We start from the raw sequence: 19,091 nt of genomic DNA on the forward strand, positions 1-19,091 counted from the left end.
CAGTATCCCAATTTGTCAGACTCGTCTGGTGATGGCATTTCTGAAGAAAAAGAGATTTCATACATGCAGAGTAGATGGCAAAGTTTTACAGCAGAAAGGTAGAGTAATACAGTTGATGTGGTTAAAAGATGTCCTATACATTAGCATGTCTTTGAAAAGCTATACCGGTATCATTGATATATGCATTCAAAAGCACTGACAAAACATACTTGCAGTACATCTCATCTTTTATTTCGTATTTACATGTGATGTTTATACAGGTACACAACTTATTTCATGCAGTGAAATTGAAATTACTTAACCATGTGATTTATTTTTTTGTGACTAATTTCTGTAACTTAAGTGTCATACTACACAGCGTACCAGTCTTTAATTTAAATTCCTTAGTATATGCACATATATACAGATATAGTCAGCTTCAGTGTTTCAAATTATGTTAACAGTGTAATACACGTATCAATTATTCTATAAATGATAGCCCAAATACCATGGTTAAGTCTGATTACAACATATAATGGGTGTACTGAGCAAGAAGACAGTGTACATTATGTCAAGTACATCAGAAATCCTAGTACTTTTGGAATAATGTTGACTATTGTTCACCTTTTAAAGTCACATTGTCAAGCTGTGTGATGAAAGGTCAAACAGCATACAATATATCCAAGGTTATTTGATTTTACATCGCTGTTATTGAATTCTGCATCCACACTGAAAGTTACTGTACAATGTATGAAACTTCATAGATTCCATCAACTGGTATATAATACATGTTATACCACTCTCCGCCTCGTGCCCATTATTCTAACCGTGCTTTCTAATTTCCATAACCGAATATTTTATTATTACCACCTGGCTTTCTTTTGTTTAAAAAGTGTCCGATTTACAAGTTCTTTTGTTTAAAAGTGTCCGATTTACTAGTAAATCGGACAGTTCTTTTGTTAAAAACTGTCCGATTTACTAGTAAATCGGACACTTTTAAACAAAAGAACTTGTAAAATGGACACTTTTTAAACAAAAGAAAATCACGTGGTGACGAGTAAAAAAAAAACAAATGCGAGACATTAACCAGAAGGAATTTATTTCATCATTAAGTACAGAGTAAAGACACTTTAAAAGAATCACCGGTCTGAATTAATTTTGCATGACTGTACATCTCAAAATCAATTACAGGTCACCATGAAATAACGGGTATTGATTGCAAATATCACTTCTGTGTTAGGGTTATTGTTATCATGATCAATCGAAGCAGAAATTTAAGACTTCAAAGTCAGTTGTCAAAAACTGAATGTGGAGATTTCAGTCGCCTTTGGTAAAGTTAAATCTAGCTACAGGCAAACACACGCGCAGTACCACAGTCATTGTGGATCTAGACATATTGTGTTTTTGTACTTGCAGTTTCTGTTGCGCCTTTCTCTGACGTGGCTGTGTAGCTTGGTCTTCCGATTGTGGTCGTTAGCACTGGCGTGACAGGGGGACTTTTCTTTTCCATCTTTGGCTTTGGTAGTTGAAGTGCACCGGATACAGCTTTCATTTGTACTTCATCCGCCATATCGAAATACGTAGAGCGACTCGGCAATTGCGTGTATGCTGCTCAAAGTTTTCGACCCAAATGAGCAAAGCGTGACTCTAACGTCGATCTGCAAACACCTTTTCACTTCATTCAACCAACCAATCAAGCAAATTCATACAATTCAAATAAAACCAGGTGCTCAACCACGTCATCACACTACAATAGCAACACATGTCAACTTTGTTTTATCCAATCATGGGTTGTTTTTTTATACTTTCGTTCAACAAGATGTCAAAACGCGTCAATGTTTTCCTGCCAAAGTTTCAACGTGCACTGCACTAAAATTACAAATAAAAACTTTCGGCGTGCAAACAAGGCTCTAAAACTCGGCAAATTCGTAGTATAACACGGTAAGCAAACTCGTAGTCAGCGGCTTACGGAATTTAACGGTACAGTTTGCCATAAAACTCCTCGGCCCTGCGGGCCTCAGAGTTTTACTGGCAAACTGTACCGTTAAATTCCGTAAACCGCCTCCTACTCGTCCGCTTACCTACAGTAATGCAAATTGCTACCAAAATTTTATAAAGCAACAGTGTTGGCCATCATCTGTGAATATGCAAAGTTGTGAAATACAGGAAAGTTTTCAGGAGAGACAAAAATCATTGTGATTGCATAGCATTCTGTATTGATTTATTATCACTTATTTGTGATTTAGCACTTATATTTCATCTTTATTTCTCAGAATGGTGGATGATCTAAGAAGACTGTTATCACATGGGGAAGCAAAATTACGACCTCCGTATATTCTTGTTGGTTCTGAACTTGGGGCGCTGAACGTCAGATTCTATACACAGCTGTATGAAAGGTAAGTACTGCTGGCATAGTTGTATCTCTTAATCTAATTTCAAGATCTGTATTTCTAATGACAAATTCATTATGCTTGACTAAATGTTCCATGACAATTTTTTCTGGCATTTCAGGTAATTATGTGCTTTCTTAGATTTTTGACATGTTTGATATTATACAGTAGACCATCCTACTCAATGTTGTATGTGTAGAACTTGTATTGCTTTTACAGCTGTCACAGGAGTAAAGTGTTATTCATAAGCCGCCAGTGAAGTGGAAAAATGTTCACTCATAGCTCCCTTACGTAAGTGATATATTGAATGAACAGCCAGACAAAAATTAGCAACAGGTAATCTGTCTGGTATCCTACCAAATATGTACATGCAAAGGTGATTTATGTTTGACTGACCCTGCTAGGGTCAATGGAGTTTTAAAAGGGTTTATATAGGAATAATGGTAGAACGCAACCTCTCTAGACATATATACAGACACACACACACATATATATATATATATATATATATATATATATATATATATATATATATATATATATATATAGATACATATATATATTATATATATATATATATTCCGGAATATTGATTCCGCATTACAATACCCATTTTAGGGTCAATTACCCAACATATGAGTGATTTTCTGACTGTGTCAATATTAGGATCATTATTAAATGGATCCACATATTGATAAGGCAGTTATTTTACAGCTATAGCTGACGTAATAGGCATATGTTACCTCGAGTCATTTACGGTAGTCATGATTCCGATAAATGACAATAGTCATGTTGGGAGATAACAAGATTAATTTGAACCCCTTGACAATCATCACAAATGTAGTAAAGTAGCACTGGATATACCAAACATACCATGAACACGCATTGGATCTCCCTGGCAATTCCAAAGTGGAGTTATTTTTGAGTAAATTTTTTTATGAATTCTTAATGCAGTCATTGCAGCATTGAGATATTGATGGAGAAACTCAAAATACATTCTGTGTCTGAAACCAAGGAAATATCATCAAATCTGAAGAGTTTACATGCATAATTCATTTACATCCTTTATCAAGAAGCCTGTTTGATGCATATGTATGCTTCAGGAAACATTTGGGTATTAATAAGAAATAAAAGTACTGTTGTTTGATTTCCTGCTTGATTATTTTAATTTGGCCATCAAGGTTTATATCTTTCAAGTTTGTAATTGTTTGCATCGACCAGCTGGTGGTTCATAATGAAAAAGCCACAGCAAAAATTAATATGACCTAATATTTGGTCAAAATCTGTGTTATCTATTTCAGTGACGTTTCTGATGTTGTGTTGATTGATCCGATTACAGAAGGCTTATTTGAAGTGGATGACAGCATTTGGAATCAGTATTGGTAAGTAGACTTAAAGCGCAGCACTACATTAATACATATTCATGTCCTGCTGTTTGCTTCTCCTTCCCGGAAACAAATCATAGTGCGTAATTGACATACCCACTTTGTGTGGTGGTGTAAAAAGAATTCTGTCAGATTTACACATTATCCATTTATAAGGTGTATGTTCACTGCTTGGATGCAAGGATTAATCGTCTATTGATCAAGGTATAAAATAATTTTAAAAAATTGCACATAGCAGATTTTTAGTGCCATTATCCCTGTCCAAATTTATCAAAATTACCACAGTTAGCACATTTTCTCATCATTCATAATTTATCTAATATATATGTAAATACAGCTGGCCAGTAATATCTTGATAAAACATGGGATAATGTACATGATGAGTATTGCTACAAGAGAAATGACTTGCTGTCTCTGCTGTGTTTGAACCATTGGTTTTATCCTCAGTGTTTTCAGAAATAAAAGTTCACATTCATTTGCTATATGTGTGTGCATGTATCTATATATTATACATCTATATCTTTATATCTGATATATCTTTTTTGCGTGTGTATATGTATAAACATACATGCATACATGCATCCATCCATCCATCCATACATGCATTTATTACATACATACATACATACATACATACATACATGCATACATGCATTTATTATATACATACATACATGCTTGCATGCAGATAGATAGATAGATAGATGGATACACAATACAGTCAGAAGCAGGTTCAAATCTTCAATATACCTCAATATTACATGCATTTTGGATAGTTAAAATGCGCAGTCTTATAAGTGAGAACATTGAACAATTCTGTGCAAGTGCAAGAACTCTTATAGATCAGTGATGGTAATATTTAATGGCTGATAAGTAGAAGCTTTTTGGCTTCAAAAGATCTTTCTATAATGTTTAGGGTGTCTAAGTGTACACTGTAACATCTATCACTAAATCAGTTTGCCCACAGTAGAGGAACTGTGGTTTGCCTTTAAAGCAGAAGAAGCTGCTCTAGTAGCAGATCTTATGGGTCAGTCCAGGCAGAAAATTTAAAAATAAATTGAGCAAAAGCTTTGCATATGGAAGATCTCACAAAAGGCAAGTGGTGATTGAGAATTCATAATTTAACATCTAGAGATGCTGATACGCCACAGATATGATAAAAATAAGAAATTAAAGGCTGCATGGAAAACATGAGCTGGAGAATACTGTTTTTATTTTATTGGTTGGTTGGTTGATTTTTTATGTATCAATAAGTGAAGTATCTGTCATTCAGTTTCATCTGATCACCCCTCATTCCCTGTAAGCAGGTCCACACTGACCATGGATAACAATAGAATTGGGTCAAAGCATGATGGTGAAAGGATGAAGTCTGAATGGATTTGCTCCAGTAACTCCCTTATTTAATCAATATTGCTAGGTTTGGTCACTTGGTGCCATCTCTTGAGGCCCTTCATCTTTCTGCCATTGTGGGACTGTCAAGAATTGCACTCTTACTAAAGTTCATGCACCAGCCACTCTCTGGCACAAATGTTCCCGATGATGTAATCACCAGGCAAAAGTATTTGCTGTGCAGTGGGAGCCATCTCAGCAGTGTTGTAGATGAACACTATTTTGTCAATGAGAGTATATCACAGATGAGGTAAGTGTATTAAGGTTCCAAGACAAGAAATGGACCTCTTTTTTCTAACAATTCTCTGGTGGTTAATAAGCTCAGAACCCCCGTACATTATACATTTTCTAAAAGCCTAGATATAGGGGAACATTTTGGTAATCACAGTGTCACCATTGTTTACATAACTATCACGTGACAGGTAATTTGCATAACCTTTCAAAAATCGGTTTTCCCTATGTTTTGTCTCAATACTTCAAAATATCTTACTCAAACTTGCTGGAATGCAAGCTGTCACAACGCTCTTCAAAAGTGTGTCTCAGATTTTTTATATCTTGCTTAGTTTTTATTGGAGCACAATTTTAAAGAAATCAACTGGGGTTAAATTCACCGCTCTGGAAGTTTTTCTGGCATAAAAATTGTTTAAGAAGATTTAAAAAAATTCTGAGACACACTTTTGGAAGATCCTTATGACAGCTTGCACTCACACAAATTTCAGCCAAATATCTCATAGCATTGAAACAGAACATAGGGAAAACTGATTTTTGAAAGGTTATGCAAATTACCTGTCACGTGACAGTTATGTAAACAATGGTCACACTATGGTAACCAAAATGTTTCCCTATATCTAGGCTTTTCGAAAATATATAATTTACGGGGGTTCTGAGCTTATTAACCAAATTGTTGGCTTAAAAAGGTCAATTTCTTGTCTTAGAACCTGAAACTAACTCAGAAACATGAACATAATTTTCCATAGCTTTATTTCGTAAACGGGAATAAAATAACACATTACAAAGCTGTAGACTAAATGTCATTCCTTGGATTTTCTCTGAGTCCGTCTGAAATGACAAGCGAAATTTCTAAATTTTAGTATGGTAATTTTCCCCAATATGGTATTGTATGCTCAGTAATGCATGCATAGACTCTCTTGTCATAAGGTCTACGCTGTTGGTTCGTATCCATGGATACTGTGGAAACAAATGAAGCAAGAAGGGAGGGAAGTACACTGACAAATGAAAAGAAACAATTCCTTGTGGAAGTATTTGGATTCAGTTTTAAGGACTTTGAGATCAAAAAATCAAAATAAATAAAGCTATAAAAGCTAGCATTGAAGGAACAAGTCCTAAATGTTACTGGGCTTGATAAAAATATCCTATGATATGCAGTATGCATTTTATTTATTAATACAACTTGCGAAGTGCAATTATTTTTTTATAGGGATGACAAAAATATTCCATGACACAGTATTCCACGAAGTGCAATTTTATGGACCTTTTAGTCACATAATGGTGGACTGTGTATACAAATAACGCTCATCTCAATGTATTGTCAATGGTTACAGGTCATGAGTCAGGGCTGGTTCAACCAACTAATATATGATTAATAACCTTGCTGTAATGAATAGAATCTTTCATATACACCATATGGTGCATAGATTTGATTTTATCTGTTGAAAAGAAATATGAGAATGTTGATGTTTTTGTTGGTCTTCAATGTTTAAAATCTTTTTGCTTCACTTTGTTCCATTGATATTAGAAAGTTTATTATTCTCACAAGCTACTACTGCTACCAAACTGAATTTTACTTAACTATTCTCAATATCCAGTCAGCTTGTAGGATCTAGCATAAATCTACAAGTTCCATTCGATTTGACAATGTCTAAAGGTGGTATTGCACTCAACCAACACAGTTTTTTACAAAGCACTATTTCACATCAAAGATTAGATGAAAGATACCTCTCACTACATAACATCAAAAGCAGAGAGTCTCAAGGTAGTTTGGTAGCAGTGGTTTACTCGAAGGATGAAGGGAGTTCCTATTTGTGGTACAAAAACTCAATTTTGGTATTAATGATAAAAGTTACTGGTAGTCAAAAACTTGGTGCTACCTTATGGAATTTAATATCTCGTTTGAAACTAGAGAATGTTTAGAAAAAAACAACAGCTTTGTTTTTCATTATCTATTCTCATTTTTAAATGGTAGGGTCAAAAGACTGACATTGAGAGAAGAGATTAATTTAAAATCATGATAATTAAATTGAAATAACTCTGAATATTCTAAATGTGAGAACTTTATTGCCTTACAAAATTGTCGTCTTGTCATACAATATTTAATGAATGAAATGTGAAAATTTCAAGATGAATCAAGATGAATGCACAAGTCATGTTATGTCATCTGTGACCAAAAACTACAGGTCTCCACACTTTCTTCATCATTTGTGTGACACATGATATTTTGTCACAAAAATATTCAATGACATCGTCTGCTCTTTTACTTTTGACTCTTACAAGTAGTGACAAGGCCATCAAGTCATGAGTATCTTACTCATCTGCATGTCAAAAGATATCAGTGAAATATGTTATTATTAATCCAGAAGTAAATAATGTTTGAGTAAGGAGTTGCCAGGTAATTTTTGAATTCCATAAAATATTCCCAGTGTTAAACCAATAAATTTTATGCCTCAAAATTAGGAATGAATCGTTATAAATTTACATTCTGTACACAGACATTTTGAACAAGGTAAATTTATTTCCAGTAAATATTGTCATGGCATCAATAAGTCACAATTATTTTCCCATGAGTACCTGACCAATAACAAATAATTCATTAGAAGCCATATTGCTTGCTGAAATTTGTGCACATGTATGTCCTCAATATTTATGAAGGTAAATATGTCATCAAACATTACTGGTTTGTGTATCATTTATGATCCGTAGTAGCATTTATCAAGTGTCTGTAATCTATGATTGATCCATCCTCTGCAATCTGAGATGTGGCATATTTACTGACAGATCCTAGATGAACAGAATTTTTTTTGTACTTTATGGAAAATTGTAATCATCGGATAATTGGGAGAAAATGCATCAGTATTTGTATTCTTGATGGAAACAAAGCCTGTTAAATTATTAATATTTTTATTTAAAATTGTTTTTTTTCTTTGTATTTTCATCCGTACATGACTAGAAGTCCAATTAATTAATGTATTTATTTATTTATTTATTTATTTATTTATTTATTTATTTGCTTATTTATTTATTTATCTATTTATTTAATCATTTGTTTATCAGATTGTTTGCTTATTTGTTTGTTTTTTTATTTGCTTAAATTTTTGTTTTTGTTTTTGTTTACTCACTCATTTACTCATTTCAAGCTAAATGTTCACAATGCACCATACATGTACTTTCAATATACTGTCGGGTAATTCTTTGTTGATATGCTCCTCAGTAGTTGTACTATACGCCATGAAAACAACCCTAACATGTTTCTCCAATAAAAGAAAAAAATGTTTCCCCAACATGGCTACATGGGTAATCCATCAAAATTTATTTGTCGGTATCAGTTCATCAATCACATCTCGTAATCTACTTCAGGTAGTGGATGGTATAACCATCTGCTGCGATTCAGGAGATGAAAGATACCAACACTATACTGTTGCATTTTAATTCCATACTTGGGCCAGGCACACAATAAGACTCTGCAACAGATGGTTATATCGCTCATAATCAGTCAAGGATTGTGTTCTGGAATGAATGGAATGGTACCACAGGGCAAGATATTCCCTGGAATTTTGTAAGGGTATTTTCCCCAAAATTAGAAACTCTGCATGAAAGGATTATCTGTTTGCACCATCATTTCAGAAACTGCTAAAGCCAAGCAGAAATTGACCAAAACTTTGTTGCCAGTTTATCAAAGGATTTTTGCGGACATAGAGCACACACACAAATCAAACTGAAATGTTTAAATATTTTAGAAAGTGCATATAAGATGTTTTCATGATGCTTTGATGTTTTTCAAAACTTCTCTGAAACCTCAATGTGTGATGATATAAGCTTTTAAATGAGTTAGTAAGTCACCACAACCAAGAGTTGCACCAAGGGACAACCTTATTTTGATTTGTTCAAGTCATGACAAAATTTGCTCACAAAAGGTAAAAGTAACATAATTTTATATAAGTAAAATTTACATATACATATTTTTGTTAAATATGTACTGAAGTCATGGATGTCTTTTACGTATTAGCAAAAATGCAGAGGGAAGTGACAATAAAACTACAAAGCACTTCACACAAGGATCAGAATACAAAATATCCACAATAAATGGAAAAATAATGATATTGTGACCCATTTCCATGTGAATACTGATGTCAATTAAAGGGAGAGGGTCGTCTGAACTGCGTGTCTGACTTTCTTATTTACAAACAATTTTTTTCATGCATGATATCAAGATGCATCACATCAACATACATAGCTGCAACATTTAAATTTTACGATATTGTTAACGAACATGTTTTAAGTTTCATCAATTTGCTAACGTATCTAGATACAGTGTTAATATCGGTCGTAGGGGTCCTGGCAACCTTTGAGCAGAGTTCCGACGATCCCCTCCCTTCAAACGGCTATTTTTCATGTCAAGGAACTCTGAATACATTTGGAAACCAGTTAGATAACTGTGAGTCAGATATCTAAAGTGTAAAACAGTGAGAATAGTAATTTTAATGCTCTAATATACATTACTAGGTTTGCATTGCCTGTCTTTCTGTTTTTCAAATTCACTTGTAATTTAAATTCATGTGGAACAGACACGCAACTATTGCATGTGCATGTCCATCGATCATCATACAACTCATAATACAGCTGACTGCTTTCAATTCATCAATTAACGTGAGACGTAAACAGATATGATATTTAATATTACCCTCGTTGATAGAAATTATTAGGAACTTATTATTCAGCAGTCTCCAGAGTAATTTATTGGTATCTGGTTACAGCAAACTCACTCACTGTTTGCAAAATGGCAAAATACACCCGTGGCCACTTTAGTGTTGATCAAGCCTACTTGATACAGAAATTCTGCTTATACAAAGACAAAACAGACCCTGCCAAGGGTTGTAAATGAGAGCTAACGATTGTCACTCTGTGTTGAAAATTGAGACATAATATACCACTTCCATTCATTAAAGCTTCTAGGCAATAATTAGTTTGTTGAGGGAATACACTTTTATGAGCTCACTGCTATAGCATTAAGTAAAATTGTATGCCCCATTGCAGACAGTGTGTCTGGCAATATTGAAATAAACAGGACTTGTACAAGTGCATGGTAATGTTATATTGTATCTCAATCTTGTACACAGGGTGCCAATCGTAAAGTCTCATTTACAACCCCAGACAGAGCTAGTTTTGCCTCTGTATAAACAGAATTTCTGTCTGTATCAAGTAGCCTTGATCAACACTAAAGTGGCCAGGGTGTATGTCATTGTAAGTACATATCTACATGACCAAATAAACGAGGTAAACCATGCACAATTAAATGTACAGAACTATAGGCAAATATGACAAACTTAAATATCTGGATTATGGAATGTATGCAGTAACATTTTTTCTTGTCAGCAAAATTTCTGCATTTTGAGAATAGATTAAATTTGAAATTGTAACAAAATTTTGATAAGCAGTAGATTAACATGTGATGCAATATTCCTATCTTGGATTAAACAAATTAATTTTTGGTCAAAATATTTATTTAAGAAACAAAATGGATGGGAGATAGATAGTAGATATAGATATACATATCATTATTTTAATTCTGATCACAAGAAAATTGTCAGGAAGAGTTTGGCGTGCAAATTAACAATAATTTGTACTGTAAGAAGGGAGATTCTGTGATACTGGTATTCTGTGAAAATATGTGAAATAATCTTTTGATTTCCCACTACTTTAATGTCATTGACCTTTGTAATGTGTAAATGTACAATGTAGTACCTGGTATAAACTAAGCTCCACATTTCAATTGTTGATAAATATGACTGATCTCAGATAATGTTATTTTTCTGTGTCTCTTTTGAATGTCTATCCCAGAACACTATGGCGTTTGAAACCTTTCCCAACAAATATCTCAGTGACAGTGTTGACAGGGAATTACTACGATGAACAAATCCCAAGTAACCTCAATACAGTAAGTATAATGGTCATAAAAAACCTTGTTTCTTTTATGCAGGGTCTACCAAATCTGAGAGTGAATTCAGTACCCAGCTTGTACCACTAGACTGTGGTATATGCCCACTGTACATAAACAAACCAATGCATTCTTTTTACAAGGGTCCATTACAGCTGAGAATTAACATTAAATTTAACCTTTTACCACATGCTTTTGGTACAGGTCCATTCTGTTCAGCAGATTTGGTTTACCCTTGCACTTGGAAATGGGGTGAAAAGGTTAAAGGTCATAGTAATTGCAGCCATTGAAGCACAATGCACTTTTGGAGACTACATAAACACCACTGCCACAAGTGATATTCAACATGACAAATGAATAAATCCACCCCATATCTTGGTGATTCTTTCAAACTTTATATCTACAATGCTTTGCAAAATAATACTGCTAAAACACACACATTCTTTGCATTTGTATGCAGACATGATCACAATAATTGTATAATCATCATACTTTACCTCTCAGTCCTCATTATTTTTAACCCTTTCAATATCATGGTGTGACCCATTCCAATAGTTTTCTGTTGCAAAGTTGGACCTCCACATTAATTGGGGTGATAGGGCCAAGAATATATGGTAGGCATTTACCACATTTTGGCTGGTTACAACAGTGATGCAAGGTTGCTCAATGCCTCAAGGAAAAGTTTAACTATTCTCTTTCAAAATCTAGAATAATAATTGTAGGTCACCAATCAAATTCTTGTATTAGAAAAACCAATTACCTAATATTTGCTTGAAACTTAAAATGGCTGCTATCCCTGAGTTAACTCTATGGGAAAATATATTTTCAATATCCACAAAAAATAACACAAAAACTGCACTATTAGTACCTCAAGAGCTTCAAAATGAGGCCCCCCCAAAGCAGTTGATCAGAAAAAGTACATGTATTGTAAAAATTTGAAAAGTCTAAATTTCTCTCCAATACTTATTCTACCTTCAAGTTCCATCACTGCTTTGAGTTTAAGAAAGCTTTAAACTTTTTCCCTAAGAAACTTCAAATGTTCACTTTCATAATCTAATTAAAATCAAGGATCATTGTGAACATTTTGGGATTTGAGTTACCTAGACTCAACCTATATTTAATATCTAAAGTGGCCGCTACACCCTTTCGAAACTCTTTTGGGAAGAATTGAAGTTTCACTCTTTACAAAAATAAGGTGGTGATTTTTACTGGACGGGCTTCCATTTGATTCACAAAAAGAGCATATTGTATTGTAAAATTTAAAGTGTCTTATTACCTGTCCCAGGCACACATTCTAGGTTAAACTTTACAACAGCTGTATTAGCTTGTGGTGTCACATAGCGTACAGTACCAACACAACCGCACTTTTCAAAGTGTTAAATATGTTTATGATGATGACTACTTAATTAAAGAGTAATCTTCTGTAACTCATAGCAACCAATATTCAATAAGCAATTACTCTATATTATTGTAATATAGCATGAAAGTTTATCTAGATTGATCTAGCATTAATTAAACTCTTTGCAGGTAATAAATCCGAGTAATTTGTCACTTTGGAAATTTAATCATTCATGTATAGTCATGCTGATTGTATGAATGCTGCAATATTTTGTGAATTATCAGCTACTTGAGGTAAGGTAGAGTTCAGCGCGACAATTTTAATTTATACAGAGTGACCTTTGAAATATTAAAATGAAGTATAGCCTGTTGTTTTCAATGATGAGTTTCAACATGGTAAATGACATTGGAACTGAACACGTCGTGTATTCAATAGTTTCATACTCAAGTTCAATATCTGATGTGACCACACTCTGCTGGTCAGGTGTATGGTGATGTTGTTGGTAATCCTTAAATGGGAAGGTACAGGACCGTGGACGCACAAGATTATTAATGACGCAGCCGTTTGCATACACTGGGCGGGAATTTTTGAATTGTCATAGCATCGCTTTGACCGTATGATAAATTTGAGTAATCATGACGGGTACTTCGTGACATATGGAAATAGGGGTCAAATCGTCGTACAGAGAAGACATTTTGAAAAATATGTGTTCTTCGACAAAAACAAAACATTTTTTCAGTTGATTTTTGACTTCGGTTCTGTCGCTGTATATTCGCAGACACAATGGACGCCTGAAACATGGCAAAATTATGGGATTCTGGGACCAAACACGGCACGTCCAATTAGTAGCATGGCTTTTTCACATTTGCATAGATTTACAATGATCCGGCTTTTACTGGGGAAGTTCCTGTTTAAAGATGTATCAGAGTGGTTTCGTAGCCATGGCATCTTTCTTGATTTCAATGAAACATAAAGTGACTGGGGAAATATTTGCACATTCAAAGCTTGATTATAGTGTTTGTCCAAGAAAAACATGATCACAGAGTGGCCACCATTTGGAGATAGTCTATATGTAGATGCGTAAATGTGCCTTTATGTTTTGGGTTGGTAGTGCATGGAATGGTAAGCAGAGGAAGTCATCAGTGTGTCGGCAAAACTTGCCTTTCTGTTACTGGTCTCCCTGGCTGTCAGTGCAGCAAATTACGTATGTCAGATGGAAAACATTACATTGTAGTTCTACAGATCACAGGATGTGTTCACCATTGTACAATTTCCCCATCCATCAGCATGTATTTGCATAAGATGCAAGACTTTTTGACCAGATTAAAGCAAACTTTAATTTGCAGTGACACTTCCTCATACAGATTCTCTTTGAACCTAGAAAATTGGCATACTAAATGTACTTCTATAAGGATGATACAATGAAATTACTTGAAATTCCAAACTTTGACTCAAAGAGTTTTGAAATGTCCTAAGTTAAAAGGCACAGTTAGATCAGTTAATCTGGTTGATAGAAGAGATTGAAACCAAGAATGCATTTTAGACATACGTCTACAGACCTCGAAAATCTCACAATTCTTTGCCAGTGTTCTCTCAGCGTTTGTTTTCCATTCCTATCACATTTTATTCTAGGCCTGGGCAAAGTCTGTTCAACACTTAATATCAACTGTGCATCCAGGATGTAAACACATCGTTGTCAATGGAGCTGACCGTCACATGATTTACCGAAACCCAGATGCAGTAGTTGATCCAATCAAGAGACTGGTCAGAACGTGGAGGGGTCGTCATGGTAACAGCCATAAGCAATAATTTTTAAAGTCTAGGTTGTACATTTTAAATGGACTTTTCTCAAGCAAATTTCATTATTTTAAATAAATATGATGGTCAAAGTTTCAGTCTGTTTGTCTTTGTTACTGGTGCATCATCAACAGCCTTGAATTGGTATATTTATTAATAACTCACAAAAAATCCAAACCTTCTGATTCGCCATTTTTGCTCTAATCAAATTATCACCTTCAAAGCCATGTTAGCCGATCTTTTAGCATTTTACTTGCCAAAAAAATCATCCAATCTTCAGAGAGATGCTTTGATTCCAGCAATAAATACAATTATCTTTCAAAATGTCCCTACTTCAATTCTTGGGGATGGATTCGGTCAATTGTTCACAGTTTTTGTGCACTCGCTTATCTAGTAGTGAAAATTTAAGTTGTGCTTTCCTTGCCAGTGTTTTAAAAATGTTCTGTGGTCTCACTTAAGTAAACATTTTTACATAAGTTGCTTTTGATTTCAAACAATATTATCGAAAAAAAATACAAAAAGAGAGAGGATTGTGATACATCCCGATGTTTTATTGCTCCAACAAAACTGTATCGTATTTCTGCTAAGTTTTCAAATTACGGCCTGTTTTATGATTTTTTCTAATAATTATAACACTACAACATTTTGCCATTCCACCGATTTTGGCATTAAGGTCTAATGGTATACAGAATCCAGTGCTGTTTGAGTAAGGCATTCTTCAGTATCCAGGGTGTCAAAGATTTGATCCTCAAAAAGATGTTTTTGGAGGTGCTCTCATTTATCAGGACAAAGCGGAGTATTGATTTTTTAGCTACTATAGACTATAGTCTATAGAAGCTATTGGGATGGGTATCCGTCCGGCGTCCGGCGTCAGTCTGTATGTATGTATGTATGTATGTATGTATGTATGTCCGTTTGTGAGGCGTCCGTCCACTCAAATATCTTGAGAACCACAGTACTTACTGATTTGATATTTGTTGTGTAGATGAAAAATATGATTCTTGAGAAACTGTTTTTTTTAATTTTTTGATATTGTTGAAAATAGGCAAATTAATGCCAAAAAGGCGTTTTTGGTAAAAAATCTTCTTCTTCATAACCGCTGGTCAGACAGCTTTGTTATTTGGTGTACAGGTTCCTAGGGATAACCCAACTTGGATTTGTTCAAATTGTGATGAAATATGCAAATCTGTATTTTTAAGGAATTTTTTTGTCATTTTTGGTCAAAATTTGACTTACATTGTTTGTAATTCTTGTACTGTATAAACCCTATCAATTCACCAAGAAAAAATAATTAATGTGATTTTAAATAATTGAATTAATTAGAAAATCATCAAAGCCAAAATAATTTTAGTGTAGAATTATCAGAAAGTTCAACTTTTTTGACAGTTCATAGTGAAGTGCTTACCATCTTGGAGGATTAAAACATGTAAAGGCAACTTTCCTGAATCCCAACTTTGACATATTCTGAACCGTCATTTATTGTGCCCTGTATGTTATCTAATAGTTTGTCATGATAGGGTGGTCAAATAAATAGAGATAGAGAAAGTTCTAATTTCCATTTATGGTTGACTTGGTAAGGATAAAATAAAATTACTTTTTGAGGAAAAAAAATAGAGTGGTCAATTACATGTAAAAAAGTGGTCAAAGTGATAGGGTTTTTATGGTAAAGCTGGGCTGTAAGATTCCTCATGTGCTATTTATAGCAATTATGCAATCTGTGTAAACAGTGCAATGAAAGTGTTACATGATTCCTTATAATGCTTTTGATGACCTTGAACTTCTTAAGTTACAAACATTTGTCTCTTCAGTGTGCTTTCTCTGAGAATGTACAGTCTTAACTTACTCAACAGAACTTACTTACAATGTTAATTTGAAAGTTAAAATGTGCTTGGTTAATAGGATGAAAATACTGATAAATATAAGCAGCTTAAGATTCTTTATAACCTGACAGATATGCTGTTTTTTCATGACGTAAATCATGATTTAAGCAAGAGAATGTAATTAACTCTCGTTTATTAGCTACTATAGACTAATATAGTCTATAGAAGCTATTGGGATGGGTATCCCCCCCAGCGTCCACCGTCAGTCTGTATGTATGTATGTCCGTTTGTGAGGCGTCCGTCCACTCAAATATCTTGAGAACCGCAGTACTTACTGATTTGATATTTGTTGTGGAGATGAAAAATATGATTTTGAGAAACTGTTTTCTTTAGCTCCGCTGTCAGCGACGCGGAGCTTATCAAATAGGTTGATTTTTCGTCGTCCAACGTTGTCCGTCGTCGTCCGTCAACAATTGCCTTCTCCTCTGAAACCGCAAGTCCAATTGCTTTGAAATTTTATATGCAGCTCACTTGGGGTGACCTTACTTAAGTTTGTTCAAATCATGGTGAAATTTGAATATTTGTATTTTTGGGGCATTTTTTGGTGTTTTTGGTAAAAAAATCTTCTTCTCTGAAACTGCTTGTCCTGTTGCTTTGAAATTTGATATGCAGTTTACTTAGGGTGACTTCAGTCAGATTTCTTCAAATCGTGGTGAAATTTGCATATTTGTATTTTTAAGGTAATTTTTGTCATTTTTGGTAAAAAACCTTTAAAAATCTTCTTCTTCAAAACTACTGGTCAGATAGCTTTGATATTTGGTACATATGTCCCTAGGGATGATCCTCTTTCAGATTTGTTCAAATTGTGCAGAAATATGCAAATTTGCATTTTTAAGGCAATTTTTGCCATTTTTGGTCAAAAAATGTATTTCTCTAAAAGTACTGGTCTGATAGTTTTGAAATTTGGTATACTGGTTTCTGTAGATTAACTAAGTAATATATTGAATTTCTGATGAAATCTGTGATTTTGTATTTTTGGGGCAATTTTTTCCATTTTTGGTCAAAAAATGTGTATTTCCAAAAGTAAGTTGGTCTAACAGCTTTGAAATTTGGTATGCAGGTTTCTATAGATGAACTAAATTTGATCTTTTGAAATTATGATGAAATCTGCAAATTTTATTTTTTGGGGCAATTGTTGCCATTTTGGTCAGAAATTTATTCTCCAAAAAACTACTCATCAGATAGCTTTGGTTGACATGTTCTTAGGGATGATCTGATGTGATATATTCAAAGTATGATGAAATCTTCGATTGTGTATTTTTGCAGCTATTTTAGCCACTTTTTTTCTGGCCACTGCATTGAGCTATCAAAGATTTCCACCTTCTTCATCAAAATGTGTCCAAAATAGTTATTCTCTACATAAACACAGCGGAGCTATATGGGCCGCTAGGTCGCTTGTTTAATTTTTTGATAATGTTGGAATTATGCAAATTAGCGCCAAAAAGGCGTTTTTGATAAAAAACTTCTTCTTTATAACTACCGGTCAGACAGCTTTGTTATTTGGTATACAGGTCCCTAGGGATAACCCAACTTAGATTTGTTAAAATTGTGATGAAATATGCAAATCTGTATTTTTACGGAATTTTTTTCCCCATTTTTGGTCAGGCCATCCTGAAATGAGCTATCAAAGATATCCACCTTCTTTATCAATACATGTGTCACAAAAAGTTATTCTCTACATAACACAGCAGAGCTCTGTCGACTGTTGAGTGGCTTGTTTTTTCAAAACCGCTGGTCAGACAGCTTTAATATTTGGTTTACAAGTCCCTAGGATGACCTTAGTGAGATAATTTCATACAGTCAGGAAATACTTAATTTGTATCCGTGTCTGTAGTAGCTTCAGGGACTTTGGCCCTATGTTTAAAGGGATACAGTCGTCGGAACTGCCGTGCTCAAATGTCGTATGAGACCCATACGACTAATGTAAACACGATTAGAACTAATTTGGGATGATTGGAGGGTGAAGTGAAGTTGTTTTAACCTGCAAATGTAATAAGCTCATCTGCATTTCTTTTATGTAACTTACACACTTGTTTTTATGAGTAATTTGTAATATTACAACATTCAGCTATATGGCATCTAACACTTTTGAGAAATTTTAAAAATATGTTAATCCAATTATCCCAAATTAGTAGAAATCGTGTTTGTAAACACTGTATCCAAGGTAAGATGGGTATTGATGAAAGTTAAAACATGTCCTCCATAATCTACATCGTATAATTTAAATGTTGCAGTTGTGATGATGAGGTGCATGTAGATATCGGCGCAGGCGCAGTTCCGACGACGTTTTCCTTTTAAAGGCCAGTCAATAATGTGCGTACACACAAAGCTATCATATCTGTTGAAGAAAACCGTATATCTCAAACACACACAATCTCTCTCTCTCTCTCTCTCTCTCTCTCTCTCTCTCTCTCTCTCTCTCTCTCTCTGGCTGCTCTGAATTGTTGCCGAATTAAAAGCAATTTCTAAATTGATTTCGTTCAGTTTGATATCCAGTGCCTTTGTGTTTGAAATGACCATGGACTTTGTATTCCAACTTTATAGATACATATTATGAGGTTGTTACGAAAATACCGCACAGGATGCACGAGGACATTGGCGCAGCGCTTCGCGTCGGGCGATGCGCGGCGCCGATGTCCGAGTATTCGTCTCATCTTGAGGTGGGAAAACTAGCAACGGACGTCCCCTTCGCACAGATGTCGGCGCTAACATGAAATTGAAAATCACTTCTCACAAAGAACATGCATAAATTGCCTATCGCAA

At 34.4% G+C, this 19,091-nt stretch overlaps 1 protein-coding gene across 2 annotated transcripts in view; it reads left to right on the forward strand.

Annotated features, from left to right (window-relative positions):
- The window catches only part of LOC139115229 (uncharacterized), a 211,995-nt gene that overhangs the window by 3,715 nt on the left and 189,189 nt on the right, over nucleotides 1-19,091 (forward strand). The window contains exons 6-11 of one of the 2 annotated variants that reach the window (XM_070677187.1): nucleotides 4-98; nucleotides 2,253-2,375; nucleotides 3,671-3,751; nucleotides 5,172-5,393; nucleotides 11,216-11,312; nucleotides 14,284-14,546. The exons of the other annotated variant lie outside the window; for it this stretch is intronic. Of the exons in view, the coding sequence (XP_070533288.1) occupies nucleotides 4-98; nucleotides 2,253-2,375; nucleotides 3,671-3,751; nucleotides 5,172-5,393; nucleotides 11,216-11,312; nucleotides 14,284-14,460 (795 nt within the window). The 3' untranslated portion in view covers nucleotides 14,461-14,546. Of the gene's footprint in view, nucleotides 1-3; nucleotides 99-2,252; nucleotides 2,376-3,670; nucleotides 3,752-5,171; nucleotides 5,394-11,215; nucleotides 11,313-14,283; nucleotides 14,547-19,091 lie in introns of those variants that run through there. 2 annotated transcript variants of the gene reach the window in all.

Source organism: Ptychodera flava, chromosome 17, assembly GCF_041260155.1.
Source record: "Ptychodera flava strain L36383 chromosome 17, AS_Pfla_20210202, whole genome shotgun sequence".
Classification (NCBI taxonomy): Eukaryota; Metazoa; Hemichordata; class Enteropneusta; family Ptychoderidae; genus Ptychodera; species Ptychodera flava.